Source organism: Carcharhinus amblyrhynchos, chromosome 27, assembly GCF_965287045.1.
Source record: "Carcharhinus amblyrhynchos chromosome 27, sCarAmb.v2.hapA, whole genome shotgun sequence".
Taxonomy (NCBI): domain Eukaryota; kingdom Metazoa; phylum Chordata; class Chondrichthyes; order Carcharhiniformes; family Carcharhinidae; genus Carcharhinus; species Carcharhinus amblyrhynchos.
The window spans coordinates 38,612,206-38,627,574 of NC_137350.1; the positions used below are offsets into that span (position 1 = coordinate 38,612,206).

Below are 15,369 nucleotides of genomic sequence, written 5' to 3' on the forward strand. Positions count from 1 at the left end.
CTGAACTGCGAAACTTCTGATCTAGAAGCAATATTGCAATAACATTCTTTTTATATTGATGCTGGCATTCGAAAAAATAGTGTGTGCAGATTATATTGCAGAGGCCTTCACAGGCTAAAATATGGGGAAGTTCAATCAATATTAGCGGAGATGCTGTTCTTAAACCATTGTAGCTTCAATAACTGCATTACAATTCAGACCTTTAAAACTGTTTCAAATTTGGCTACTCATTCTGTAATAAAAGATGGCAGCAAATGGGATAAATGCACTTGTTTCAGTTGATACAAATTGTTTGCTGTTTTTAAAAAATATTGCACTCCTTGGTTAGTGACTAACAACTGCCCAACTGCTCTGCCATTGCTCATAAAAACCCAACTGTTGAGATAGCAAGATTTATCTGAATTTCTCAACTTGTTCAGTGTAAGGTTTCTGACTCACATTCTTTTTTGTTCCTTTCTTTGTTGGACAGGAGAATCTGGTGATTCCTACTTGGGATCAAGACATGAGGACAGTTCTGATGATAGCCAGAGTTTGAGCCATGTTCCAGCAGGGCTTTCGGACAGCGTTTCAGTGGCCTCTGATAACCAGGATGATGGTATGTAGAATTTCTTTACTCTCTGTCCTCACATCAGTATGCGAATCTGGTCGTGCAGTCTTGACCTCTTGTGCTGTTTGATGCTGATTTACCAGGAGCCTGATAAGAAACTGGCGGCTGTCAGCAGTGGAGTTAAGGGATGTTTATCTTTGTTAATGGGAGGGGCATGGAGCGATAACAGCAACTCTGGAGCTTTCTGTACAAATTCCAGGAAGGCTGTGACGTGCCATCTCTAGGAGGCAGGAGAAGGGAGTGGAGATGAAGGATTGGGATATTTTCGGGCGGAATTGTCCTGCAGGGAAAGGGAATAGATTAATCGACTAATGATCTGCTTTAATGATCAGATTAGGTCACTTTTCTAACACTAGGCAACATTCACTTGTTTCCAAATGACTGTATTGCTGCTCTTTGTTTTCACTATTTGTTTAAAAATATTATTTGATCTGTGAAACAGCAAATAATGTGAGTGCAATTCCAGGACAGTGATTCTTTCTCTCTTCCCCTCATTCTCATAATGGGTCTGCTCTTTCCCTTCCCTACATTGAGTCTGAGGAGCTGGTCTCTGCATCTATCTAGAGACCAAACATATGGGGACAAGTTTTCCCTTTTGTTCATTAGAAGCTTGGACTGAACTTAGCCCAAAAGTAGAAATGTACATTTGGTGTTTTAGTCAATATGGGTTGGTCTAGATTCCTGAAGACTGGGCGTGTTCAAGATGCAACAGTCCAGTCAGTAGAGGCAGACTTCGTGTGTCTGCTAACACCAACATTCCAATTGTGTAAAAATGGAGCCAGGTGTAAAAAATGTCATGAAACTTATTTATCAGTTGGTAGCTGTCCTATATGAACATATGAATTAAGGGCAGAAGGAGGACATTTGGCTCCTTTGAACCTGCTCTGCCAGTGAAAGTTATGACTGCTCTGATTGTGGCCTCAACTCCACGTTTCACCAACCTCCCCTATAACAAACTGTCATATCTGTTCACGATCTTATATGTTTCAAGAAGATCACCTCTTGTTCTAAACTCCAATGGATACAGGCCCAGTCTGTCCAACTTTTCCTTTGCTCTCAGCTCTGATGAAGGATCATTTAGACTTGAAACTTTGGTTCTATTCTCTCCCCACTGATGTTGTCAGACCTGCTGAGATTTTCCAGCATTTTCTGTTTATGTCCAACTTATCCTCATAAGATAATAACACTCCTTCCATCCCAGATATTAGTTGAGTGAACCTCTACTAAACCATTTCTGACACCTTTAAATCCTTCCTTAAAGAAGGAAGCCGAAACTGTAGACCATATTCTGGATGTGGTCTCACCAATTCCCTATACAACTGTAACTTTTATATTCCATTTCCCAGCAATAAGCACTAACATTTCATTTGCCTCCTAATTGCTTCCTCTATTGAATAGAGGATGCATATTCTCTACTTTCTACTGTGTTAAGTCCTTTTCAGAATCTAGGGAACTTTGGAAAATTGAAGCCAATGTATCTACTACCTCAGTGGCCACTTCTTTTAAAATCCTAGGAGAAAGGCCTGGGAGCTTGGCAGCTTTTATTTCTCATAACTTTTGGATATTACCTCTGAGTTGCCTTTTTAAAAAGTGTGTTAGAGTTTTATCTGTCTTTACATTTATCATAACCTTGTCTTAAGAACATAAGAGAGCAATCTAAGAATAACGGGTAAGCCATTTTGGACTGAGATGAGGAAGACTTTCTTCACTCAGTGAGTTGTGAATCTGTGGAATTTTCTACCACAGAAATCTGTTGAGATATGCTCAAGAGGGAGCTAGATGTGCCCTTGCAGCCAAAAGGATCAAAGGGTATGGAGAGACAGCAGGAGTGGGATACTGAGAGCACATGATCAACCATGATTATATTGAATAGTGGCGCAGACTCAAAGGGCTGAATGGCTTATTCCTGCACTTTTTTATGTTTCTGTGTTAAATGGGATCAGGAGCAGTCTGTACAGTTCCTTGAGTCTGCAGTGCTAGTCAGTAAAATCATGGCTGATCTTCTACCTCAACTTCACTTTCCTGCCCTAATCCCAGGTTGACTTGGCTCCCTCAGTGTTAAAATATCTATCAGCCTCCATCTTAAATGTACATAATTACTGACCATCCATAGCTCTCTGCAAAGATTTTCAACCCACTAAGTGAAGAATTTTCTCGTCATCTCTTTCCTAAATGGCTGATCTGGCCTCCATCAATTTGTTCATGGCTGATTTATATCTTAACTCCACCTACCCACCTCCATTCTGTAAATCCATAATACCCTGACATATGTGTCAATGAGTAAGGACACCACAATTGAGCTAGGGTGAGGCACGGTGCATAAGAGCAGGTTTGAATGTGCTGAGGAGGTATCTCTCCTGTTGCTCAAGGTCACAGGAATGGTGTTAAATGTAAAACTCATATTTGAAGTATTTTAATAGCCACCTCTTCTAATTAATAATCCCCAACTCACTTGGATTTTGCAGCTCCATCTGTTCTAAATGGTGGATTTACTCATTTTTGTAAATTGAATACTGGAGAGAGAGAGAAAGGGAAGAAGGTGGCATCTGAAATATCATCTAAAATTAATACTGGAAAAAAATGAAATAATGACAAAGTTCAAACATAATTACCTTAATCTACAAAATGTGACATTTAATTAGAAATTAACTTCTAAGAAACTGTCCTCATAGTTCACCCTTGGGGCTTTTAAATAAAGAGTTTTTAAAAATATCTCTGGTATTGAAGTTAATTAAACATGGGAAAATGGTTTTGAACACAAGAATTAGCACACACAGTGTCTTGAGAGTTCTCATTACTGCTATGTGATATGGTTCTGTGGTATTCCATGAGGTGGTTACTGGATAGGTTCAATGCAGAAAAGCAGGAGGCAGACACATGGGTGCATGCTTAGACTGAAAAGACAGACAAAGATCTTGCCTATATCGAGAGTCTTTATGGTCTGGAATGTGCTGCCTGAAAAGAAGGTGGAATTATTTCAAATTAAAATTAGATAAATACTTGAAATGGGGAAAGAAATGACGACTATGGAGAAAAGGGTGGGAATGGGACTAAATTGAATAACTCTTTCAAAGAACTAGCACAGGCACGGTGGGCTGAATGATCATGAGCTGTTGTAAGATTCCATGATCAGATGGCAGTTGTTGCCTCAGTATAGAGATTCAAGTTACCTCTCGCTGTGACACTGCACACTGTGCTAGCTAACCTCATATTGGCATTTAGTTGAGGTACTGAGAACCTGTTTACTTGGGAATCTCTCAGCCTTTAAAGGAACAGAACATACGGTTTTATGTTACCTTTCATGACCTTGGAACACCTCTTTACAACCATTAAAGTTCTTTTGAATTGCCTTTGATGTGTAACATCTGCTGTAATGCAGAGAAACATGGCAGCAAATTTACACACAGCAAGCTCCCAGCAATGAGGTGAATGACCAAATAATGAGTTTTAGTGCTATTGTTTCAGTGATAAATATTGACCAAGCCAAAATTGGCACCTGTACTTTCATATCAACCTGAGAGGCCAGTAGGATTTTTGTATCATTGGAAAGGTGACATCTCTGAAATGTCAGCCCAGATTATGTGCTGAAATCTTAAAAGGAACTTGAACATAGGACCTTCTGACATTAAGGTAGGACTGTTAACACTAAGCCAATGCTGACATTTATGACAAAACAAAAGCTGTGATGTACAATATCTTTGACTGAAACTTGACTTGAGTAAAATTAGCTTAGATCAAGTAGTGTCTGCTGTCTTAAGTGGCTATGATAGCTTGCATGGCACTATTGAAAGAACAGGGTAGTTACCTCTGTCCTGGCCAACATTTATTTCACAAACAACATCTGATCATTATCACATTGCTGTTCATGGGATTTTGCTGTGCAAATTGGTCACCGCAATTCCTACCTTACAACAGTGACTAGCTCTTTGTAAAGCATTTTGAGGCATCCTGATATTGTGAAAGGTGCAATGGAAATGCAAGATTTTTTTCTTTAGTGATTGCACATCACAGTTTCCCTCTATTGAGCACTAAAAAAAAATACAATTATATAATGCATTTCATGACAACAGGATATTTCAAAGACAGATAAATACTTTTTGTAAGTGTAGTCTGTGTTATAATGTAGGAAATGCAGCAGTCAGTTTGCACACAGTGAGTTCCCACAAACAGCAATGTGACGATGACCGGATAATGATTAAGGGAAAAAATATAGGCCTGGACACGGACAATCTGCTACAATCTCTTCTGTTGCCCTTTGAAATATTGTAAGAAGTCTTATAACACCACGTTAAAGTCCAACAGGTTTATTTGGTTGCACAAGCTTTCGGAGCATTGGTCCTTTTTCAGCAATGCTGTGAAAGCTTGTGCTACCAAATAAATCTGTTGGACTTTAACCTGGTGTTGTGAGACTTCTTACCCCAGTCCAACACCGATGTTTTCACATCTTTGAAATATTGCCATGAGATCTCATATACAAACCTGAGGACAGGCTTTCTGTTCTCAGTTTATGGTTTTGTTTGAAAGACAGTGCCTCCAACAATGCTGCACTCCCTCAGCACTACACTGGGAGTGCCAGCTTTGACTTTGTTGCACAAATCCTACAGTAGGACATGAACCTGAAATCTCCTGACTCAGTCACGGTTGATTAACCGAAGATCTTATTCAGACTGGCCATAGGATGGCAGGGAAGTGTGGCAGGGATGTTGGGGTGCAGATGCCACAGTCTTTAGGAACGGACTGAAGTAGATTACTGAGGTTAAAGGAGAGGGAACTTTTCTCTGCATCTAAACCACAACATTACTGAAGTGGGAGTGCTTTGTGTTGACAATACCGGGCGACATAAAAGAAGGAAGTATTCCATCCACTAGGTCTATCATTCCTCACCTTAACTAGCACAAAATTCACAGAAGACTCAGAAATACAAAGTTTTGATTCATCTGACTTGCGACCATTCAAAGGCACCTGTAGTTCAGTGTGTGGCCTGTATACTGACCGAGATAATGCTTTTTGTTTCACTGTGTTGCTCATTAAAGGGAGTAATGACTGTGGAGGTGAGAGCCACTCTGCAAAACGTTTATTGTTATAGGTAGGACAGACAGATTGTAGCTGTCTTAATACTGACAGATAGTCAAAGAGCTGTAAGAATAAACTTAACCAATAAATTAAGCTTAATTACTTTGTACTGCAGTCCTATTGCCTGAAATGCTGAGGTTTGCTGAGAGGTTTGTGCTAATCTTGGAATAACTATCACACACACATTCAACAAGCAGCATTTAAAAACTGTAACAACACCGAAGTGTGAATGCCTTTATCTGATTACCTAGAATTGTTATAATCCATCCAAACCAGTATTGTGTGTGTTCGATGGATGGTCTGTGCTGAGGTCAGCTGTATTCCACCTGTGCTCCAATAATTTGAGCTAACCAAGAACTCTAACTCACACTTAGTCCCAGTCAATGCCCCTTATTCATCCTTGAACCGATTTAAAAATGTTAAATTCTCATCCTTACTTTCAAATCCCTCCATGGCCTTGCCCCTCCTCCTTCTAAGCTCACACAGCCCATCCCTAATTGTCCTTCAGACGGTGAGGTAAACTGCTTTCCTAAACCACTGCAGTCCATGTGGTGTAGATATACCCACAGTCTTGTGACTTTTTCTTAATGGTCTGATACAACTGAATGGTCTGGTAGGCCATTTTAGTTAAGAGTCAGACACATTACTGTGGAAATGGAATCAAATGTAGGTCAGAACATCAGATTTCATCCACTTTCCTTCTCTTTCCCCCACCTCCCTGCCCAAAAGTCATTAATGAACCAGATGGACTTTTACAAAAACCTGCCAGTTTATTGATCATTATTAATGAGACTAGCATTTCATTCCTGATTTTATTCATTCTTTGAATTTAAATTTCCCAGTTTCCTTGATGGGAACTTGTGTCTCTAGAGCATTAGTTTGGGCCTCTGGATTACTAGTCCAGTGACGTTACCACTATTTTTCCCATCCACTGTAACTTGTATTTGTATAGCATCTTTAGAGTACTAAAACACCCCAACGTGCTTCTGAGGAACACTATTGGACAAAATTTGACACCCAGACACAGCCAAAGATGCTTGGGCAGATGGCTAAAAGCTTGGTCAAAAGAATAGGTTTTAAGGAGCATCTTAATGGAGGGAAAATGGAGGACATTCCAGAGCTTGAGTCTGAGGCAGCTGAAGACATGGCCACCAATGGTTGAGCAATTAAAATTGGGAATCAAGGAGTGCAGAGTCTGGAGGAGATTAGTTAGGGAAGGGAGAAGCCGTGGAGAGACTTGAAACAAGGGTGAGAATTGTAAAATTGAGATTTTCCTTGACTGGGAGTATGAGCACAGGGGTGCTGGTTGAATGGGACTTGGTGAGAGTTTTCGATGGATACAAATTTTAGCAAGGGTGAAATGTGAGACTGGTCAGGTAACGAAGACAATGATGAGACCTCTGTCTGTAATGAACTGAGGCAGGGCAGAGTTGAATGATATGGAGGTGGAAATAGGCAGCATTAATGATTTGTGCAGATATGTGGACCAAACCCCTCTGTCTTGCCTGGCACATGAAGACAAGGCCATGTGTTCAAAGTGAAGGAAGGTCTCTAGAAATGAGTGAATAACAGCTTGACCTTCTGTCAGAAAAGCCTAGGATGGAAATTCTGTTGGATAAATTAGCCCTTTTTAAGGTTACAGCGATGCCCTTCTAATGCTTATGGCCTTGGCAGTTTTATTTTTTAAACAGTCATGTGCCTTTGTGCAGTGACTCCCCAAACTCCTCCAGTGTTTTACTGCATCAGCTGCAATGTCTGTAGTGCAGATAGAATCTTCTCAAAATAGTTTAAACTGCAAACTGTGGATGTCTTTGTGGCATATGCAGGGTTAAAACAAGGTCACTTTTTTCCCACTTTGCCTTTAAACTGAAATTAATTGGTTTAATTTTATGGTACTGAGAGGGGGAAGAAAGAATTAGCTTTCCAAAGAAACCTGGTGTAATCCTAGGAGGCTAATCTAAAAGATTTATTAGGAAATGAATGAGATATCTTTTAAAAGAAACGAGGTGGAAGGAAAAAGTCCATTTTAAAATAAAATTTCTGTTCATACAATTTTGGGGGAAAAAGAAGTAACAAACGGCCAGATTATTAAGAAAGAGGCAAAGAAAGGAAATTCTTTCTACATTGTGATTTCTCTGCTCTGAGGAACATCTTAACGATGACCTATGGCCCTTTATAATTCATATTTTAATATATAATTGCACTGTCTAATGATTAAGCTGGACCATGAGCAATGTATAACTTTTAGGATGAGTAATAAGCATGAATAAATTGTTTTGGAAGTAATTCCCTCTTCGGGGAATAGGCATTTTGAATCACCTCTCAGTGGTCTTCAGCAAGCCGTTTCTGACCCTACTATATTCCTGTCAGTGTTTTTGCAGCGCATTTGGATTCGTGGCCCTGAGACTTCTGTGACTGTTTTCCCCATTGGCATAGGGCACTTCTTTTCCTGATTCTCTCCTTGTCACTCTGCACTATGGAGAGCTGCTTTTGTTCTTATCAAGCCATGTTTCCCAAATGATCCAAGGCAGGATGCAAAGCAAAGAGTGAGAGCTTGGAATGTGAAGAATCGCAAGCTTGGCTGCACAATTTCCTGCCTAATCTAGGCTGACATTCCCAGTGCCACTACTGAGGGAGCGCTGCACTGCCTGAGTAGCCATGTTTTGGATGAGACATTATGCAGAAGCCCTGATTATCGCCTCTGGTTTTTGTGAACGATCCCATAAAATGGTAGGGAAGTTCTTTGGGTGTTCTGGCCAACACTTGTCCCTCAACCAGTGATTTCTAAAACAAATTATCTGGTTACTTACCTCAATCTCAATCCACATTAATCTATTTGTTTGTGGGACCTTGTTGTGCACCAATTGGCTGCTGCATTTACTTACGAAACAAGTTACTAAACCTTAAAAAAAATTTGCTGTAGAATGCTTTAAAACATCCTTTGAAAGTTTGTTCATTTTTGTCACCTCTGATAATACATCCTCTGTTAGCTTGGCCAGTTTTAGTCTAATTCTGTGAAGCATCTTGGAACAAAGTGTGTGATTACCACCTGTCTCATCAATGAATTGTGGATTGACTGTGATGAGCCTGTAGTTAATTTGCATAATATGTACTGCTGTTAAGACAAACCCACTGTGCAACTCTTCAAAGAGTGCCGTATAACTGCACAATAATAGAATATAATTTAAACTAATAAACATTAATTATTGACTGTACATCCTGTCAGCTGGTAGAATTATTAGAAGGCATGAACAGCATTATCAGAAATAGGATTGAACATGTAAGTATACCGTACTTAAAAAAATTTACAGGCTGTGGGTATCGTTGGCAAGACTGGCATTACCCAATTTATTACCCATCCTCTAGTTGCCCTTTAGAAAGTTGTCGTGAACCACCTTCTTGAACCATTGCAGCCTCTGGGGTGTGGACTTGCAGTGCTGTGGGCCAGAGCTTCCAGGATTTTGACCCAATAGATAAAAAGGAATACCATATACATTTCCTCTTGTTGATGAGTGACTTGGAGGGCAATTTATCATGATGGTGTTCCCATGCACCTGCTGCCCATGTCATTCTAATTGATGGAAATATGGGCTTGGAAGTTGCTGTTGATTTGAGGACTTTTAAAAATTCTTTCACAAGGTGTAAGCATTACTGGCTAGGCCAGCATTTATTGCCCTAATTGTCCTTGAGAAGGTGGTGAGTCACTGTTTTAACATTGGAGTGTCCATGTAGAATCATAGAATTCCTACAGTACAGAAGACGGTTATTTGGCCCATCAAGTCTGCACTGACTACAATCCCACCCAGGCCCTATCCCCGTTACCCCAAATATTTACCTTGCTAATCCCTCTGACAGTAAGGGACAATTTAGTATGGCTAATCAACTTAACTTGACATCTTTGGAGTGTTGGAGGAAACTGGAGTGCCCGGAGGAAACCCATGCCAACATGGGTAGAATGTGCAAACTCCACAGAGACAGTGACCCGAGGCCAGAATTGAACCTGGTCGCTGGCAGTGTGAGGCAGCAATGCTAACCACTGTGCCACCATGCTGCCCTCTTTTAGTGTGGGTACACTCACAGTGATGTTAGTGAAGGAATTCCAGGAATGTGATCTAGCAACTATGAAAGAACGGTGGTATATGCACTTAATTAAACAAGATACTAATCATTGTTATAAATGCATGACATTTTGCAAGTAACTTGTTTATTACGACTTTGAGTGCAATACTTTGTTTAATTGTTTAAATTAATTTTGCTTTGCCAAATTCATTTTAGTGCATTTTTAAAAGGTTAAAATTGATTAGGCATTGTATTGAAGCTTCCAATTGGTGCCTGATTTTCCTAACTCACTCTTTGGGTCTGTATTTGTGCAGGCAGTGTGTTCTATTTGGACTCTCACACTGCTCCGTGTGAGTGCAAATGGAGAAAGAATAAGGGAGTGGGATTGATTGGCCAGTTCTTTCAAGGAAGCAGCACAAGTATGATGGACCGAATGGGCATCTGTTTCTGTGACCTATAGTGATAATGTGCATATCGGTCTATTAATGAATATCAGGAAATTATTTACACCTGACTACTGGGAAATGATACATCCTTTGTGTGTGAGTGTAGTCTTGCCAATAATATAACTTGATGCACAACTTATAAATAATTGATTGTTGGACAAGTAGTACAAACCAGCTTTCACAGTACAGAGCCTGAGGAAGTGAAGCTAGGCATCTTTTCAAATGTTAATCAAATTGCCTTTCTAATGGGTCCCTCAATGGCATGTTTAAAATTGTCCTTATTTGTAGATTATTATTTCAACTGTTCATCTCCAGTGCTGTCTTAATTTCTGAAGAGATTACATTGCATGTAGAACAAAAGCACCCCAAGTGGCACGTCAGTAGTAAGTCATGAACCAGCCAGGGATTCAATGCATTTTTAAAACTACAAACTGTCTATCCAAGTATGCAGTCCATGCAAAATTAGGTTTGGAGTGCTATTCCCACCAACCTTCCCTCCCCATGCTAATAGATTCAATCCAGGCTATATTAAACTCACAGCAGCTTGGGCTCAGGATGTTCAACACTGGTTCAAAAGTTCATGCAATTCCCTGAAGACCCTCTTCCACCCTCCCTCCCCTATGGCCGTGACTTCGTCTCACATTGTGGAGAGAGTGCAATGAATACTTGGAAACTGAGACACATTAGTCACATTTCTGATTGCAAGTCACCCACACCTCTGTGTTGAGGGTCCCTTTTATTTTTTTCTGCAGACAAAACCGTTTTACATGTAATGACAGAAGAATCTTACTAGATTGCAGCATGGTAAATAGATTGTGCAAATGGCAAACCCCCACCCCTCCCTTAAATAAGAGGGAAGATTGGCAAAAAATCACAGGCCTAGTGTCACTAATCTGCCTGCTGGCTGTCCATTGCACTGACTAATGACAGAACCATAACTGGATCTACACTAAAAGGAAGAGTTCACCCAAAGGTTATCGTTACCAGGTACCATGCTAGATGAGGTTTTGATTTTTTTTTGTATTGGACTTTGGTGCATTAGATTAATGGAATTTCAATTACTGCTTGGGTGCCCCAAAGCTTTGTTCACAATATAAATGGAGATTCTATAGGCGTGACAGCTTGCTAGTGCAGAACGCGAAGGTGTACATCTCTACAATGCTGGGTGACTGCAAGGAATTGATTTTAAGGAGCAATTAAATCTGCTTCATTATAAATGATTGATTTTAAATGTTTTCTTCTTTTGCATTTTTGTCAAGTGTTCTTTTTCTCACTGTATCTGTCTGTGTCTCCTCGTGTCGGCCTCTTGTTTGTTATCTCTCTGTCCGTGCATGGCTGCTTTTCTCTCTCTCTCTCTTTCCCTCTTTCTTTCCATCTGCCTTTTCTCTTCATATCTATTAATCTGTCTGTCTCTAATTTTATTCCCTCCCTCATTCTCACTATATCTCTGTCTCTCTCTCTGACATGTGCAAATTGTACAAGGCATTAAAATCATTCTAATTCAACATCATTGTCAAAGTTTTTCTGGATTAAAAGGTTTCAGCTTGTTGGGGAAACAATACTTCTTCATTACAAACAACAGAAGTAATATGTTGGAAATGTCCAGTAAAGCATCAGCAATAATTGAAAACTTTTCATCAGATCTGGAACTGATGTTTTCCAATAAAAGTAAAAAATGCTCAAAACACTCAGCAGGTCAGGCAGCATCTGGAGAGATGAAACAGAATTCTGATAAAAGGTCGTCGACCTGAAACATGAACTGTCTTTCATTCCCTATAGATTCTGCCTAACTTGCTGATTTTGAGCAATTTTTTTCGCTTTCAGGTTTCCAGCATTTTGCTTTTGCAGGAGTGATGTCTTCTATCCTGAATATAGCCCTGTTCTCTTTAATTCCCTCATCAGTTTTTTTCCCTATTCTGCTGAAGGCGTCAATGCTTTGCCAAGCCTGAGTTGCTGTGTCTAACCAACTTCTTGTGCCCGCAAACAAAATAATTGACATTCCTCTCCCGAGTACTAATTAATTCATTGCAGAATCTCTTAAGTGACGCCAGTGAAGACCAGACTAATTATTCATGGGCTATGATTTGCAGGTGAGCTAAAATGCATCCCAGAACAAAAAAAAACTGCTTGGGATAAAGTCAGCCTTATCTGATTGATCACTTTATAAAATATTTTTGTGTTTTTTATCTTCTTAAGGCAACATTTCACTTCTTGGGTTCAGTTCCAGAAAGTAGCAGGAGGGTTTGCCGACCCTCCAGGATTGCCCTGATCGTTAAAGATTGAAATTCTGAACCAGGAGAGCATCGTTGGGTTGTTTCCTAAAAATCTCTTCCAATTTCGCATGAAAAAAGCCAACCTGTTTTCCATTTGGCTGCAGGAAGTTGGGAAATTGGGAGGATGAACATGTCAGGTGACTAAAGTCAGGGGTGTGGGTGGAGGAGCGGCAGGTAGCCAGGTCATATGACGATACCTGTAGGAGTTGATTTGATTTATTATTGTCACGTGTATTAGTATGCAGTGAAGAGTTTTTTTTTGCATGCTATACAGATAAGACATACTGTTCATAGAGTACATTGGGGTGAAGGAAAGGAAATGGTGCAGAATACAGTGTTACAGTCACAGCTAGGGTGTAGAGAAAGATCAGCATAATAAATGGTAGTCCCTTTCAAAGATGTGATGGCAGCAGGGAAGAAGCTGTTCTTGAGCCAATTGGTATGTGATCTCAGACTTTTGTAGAAAAGGCAGAGAAAGGCGGAAGAGAGTATGTTTGGGATGTGTGGGCTCCTTGACTATGCTGGCTGTTTTACCAAGGCAGCGGAAAATGTAGACGGAATCAAAGGATGGGAAGCTGGTTTGTGTGATGGATTGAGCCTACAAAATTCACCATACCTCACCCACTGGCCAATTCCTCAGTTGTTAGTTTAGAGATTCAAGCACAGCCTCTTATTTGCTTCACCACATAGTCCTGAGCAGAGAGTGGCTAGGAATTTAGCATTGGGGGTTTTCAGTCTTTTTGCTTGCCAATTACCACATTTCCCCCTTTCCCTGCCCTCATCCAACTTGGGGGGGGGTGGGGGTGGTGGTGGTACACAATATCTTAGACATGATCACATGATCAGCCTTGGTTGTGATGGCCTTCATAGAATGATTGCCTGCAGGCTGTCGCTGACCAGGTTTCGCACAGGAAGAAGAACCTGAAGCGCAAGCAGCAGTAGAGGATCTGCTACCCATGAGGAGTTTAACTCCCTCAGAATGAGTGGGGGTGAGGTCGGGGACAAAAATATAATCAAAAACTCATTTACAAAATCAAAATCAAATGCTCCAGATGCTGCAAATCTGAAGTAGAACGGGAGTTAGGTGCTAATTTAGTAATCTAGAGGCACTGGCTCTAGGGGCATGAGTTCAAATCCCACCACTGTTGCTGATGGAATTTGAATTTGGTTAATAAATCTGGAATTGAAAATTAGTCGCAGTAATGAAACTATGATTGTTGTAAAAACCCATCGGGTTCAATAATGCCCTTTAGGTAAGGAAATCTTACCCTGCCTGGCCTATATATGACTCCTGACCCACAGCAATGTGTTTGACTCTTAACTGCCCTCTGAAATGGCTGAGCAAGAGAAACAGTTCAAGGATAAAAGCAAATTACTGTGGACACTGGAATCTGAAACATGAACAGATAAGTTTGGAAAATCTCAGCAGGCCTTGACAGCATCTGTTGAGAGAGAATAGAGCTAACATTTTGAGTCTGATTTCAGACTTGAAACATTGGCTCTATTTTTCCGCAGATGCTATAAGACCTGCTGAGATTTTTCAACATTTTCTGTTTTGGTACAGTTCAAGGGTAATGAGGGATGAGCGACGAATGTTGGCCTTGCCAGTGGCATCCACATCCCATGAAAGGATAAAAAAATGCAGAAAATGCTGAAAACAATCAGAATGTTTGGGAGATTTTGTAGGGGGTGAAAAACAAAATTAACATTTCAAGTAAATGCCTTTCTATCAGAACAAGGAGATGTTGGAGATTTAACACATTATGAGTAGGTATGAGACAGATAAGGGAGCTGATGGGGGAGGAAAGAATACATGGGATGGAAATCAGGAGAGCTTGAATGATGAAAGAGATGATATAGCATTGGGGAAATCAAAACAAGACCTTGTTACTAAACCTGGTGTTAGATGCAGTTATCTTTTACTGCCTGTAAATGCGAAGGGGAATATGTTCTTTTTCAGGAGTCTGCTTTGCTTATTATCAGACCCTTTTGAATTTATGAGTCATAGGAGAATGATTGTATTTAGCTGAGGAACAATGCAGTGTCTCTTTGTGTATTGGGTTGACGTCAGTGACACTAGCATGCTGTCAGTCAGGTTTGCTTCTGGAATGGTGAGGATGATGGGAAGGTCATGGAAGCAGAAACATTGGAGAAAATGTAGCGTGAATGTTTTAGCCTAGAGAATGGATTGTTCTCCTTGGAGCAGTGAAGGGTATGGAAAGAATAGAGATGTTCAAAATTATCAAAGATTTTGATAAAGTAAATGCAGAAGAACTTGTTGCCACTGGCAGGAAGGCCAGAGAGCAGAAGACATAGATTGATGACAATTGGCAAAAGAACCAAAGGGACAAACAGGATAATTTTTTTAACACTGCAATCTGGAAGAACAGTGGAATCAGATTCAATAATCACATTTCAATAAATAGTTAATACCTTTGAAAAGCTTTGGATAAGAGCAGGGGGAGTGAGACTAATTGAATAACTCTGGCTGGCACAGGCATGATGAACTGAATAGCCTCATTCTCTGTTGTATAATTCTTTGAAAATTGGTCTTTTATCTGAGATTGCAGAAACCGTAAAATTAGATACTGTAAATCTCAAGTAAATGTAGAACATAGGAAATAGGAGCAGGAGTAAGCCATTTGACCCATTGAGCCTTCTCTGCCATCTGCTCAGATCATAACTGATCATGTACCTCTGTGCCACTTTTCCCACCCCCCCCCCCCCCATATTCCTTGATGTTATTAGACTATTGATTTCTACCTTAAACATGCTCAATGACTGAATTTCCACAGCTGTTTTGAGCAGAGAATTCCAAAGATTCAGCCCCTCTGAGTGAAGAAATTCTGCCCTATCTCAATCTTAAATGTGTGCTCTCTGATTCTAGACTCACCAACCTCAGAGGAAACAT

The 15,369-nt window shown here is 40.2% G+C and overlaps 1 protein-coding gene across 2 annotated transcripts in view; it reads left to right on the top strand.

Annotated features, from left to right (window-relative positions):
• skap1 (src kinase associated phosphoprotein 1) overlaps positions 1-15,369 on the top strand; it is a 390,268-nt gene that overhangs the window by 83,899 nt on the left and 291,000 nt on the right. For both annotated transcript variants that reach the window (XM_080213465.1, XM_080213466.1), the window contains exon 4: positions 470-595. In XM_080213465.1, the coding sequence (XP_080069591.1) occupies positions 470-595 (126 nt within the window). The remainder of the gene's footprint in view (positions 1-469; positions 596-15,369) is intronic.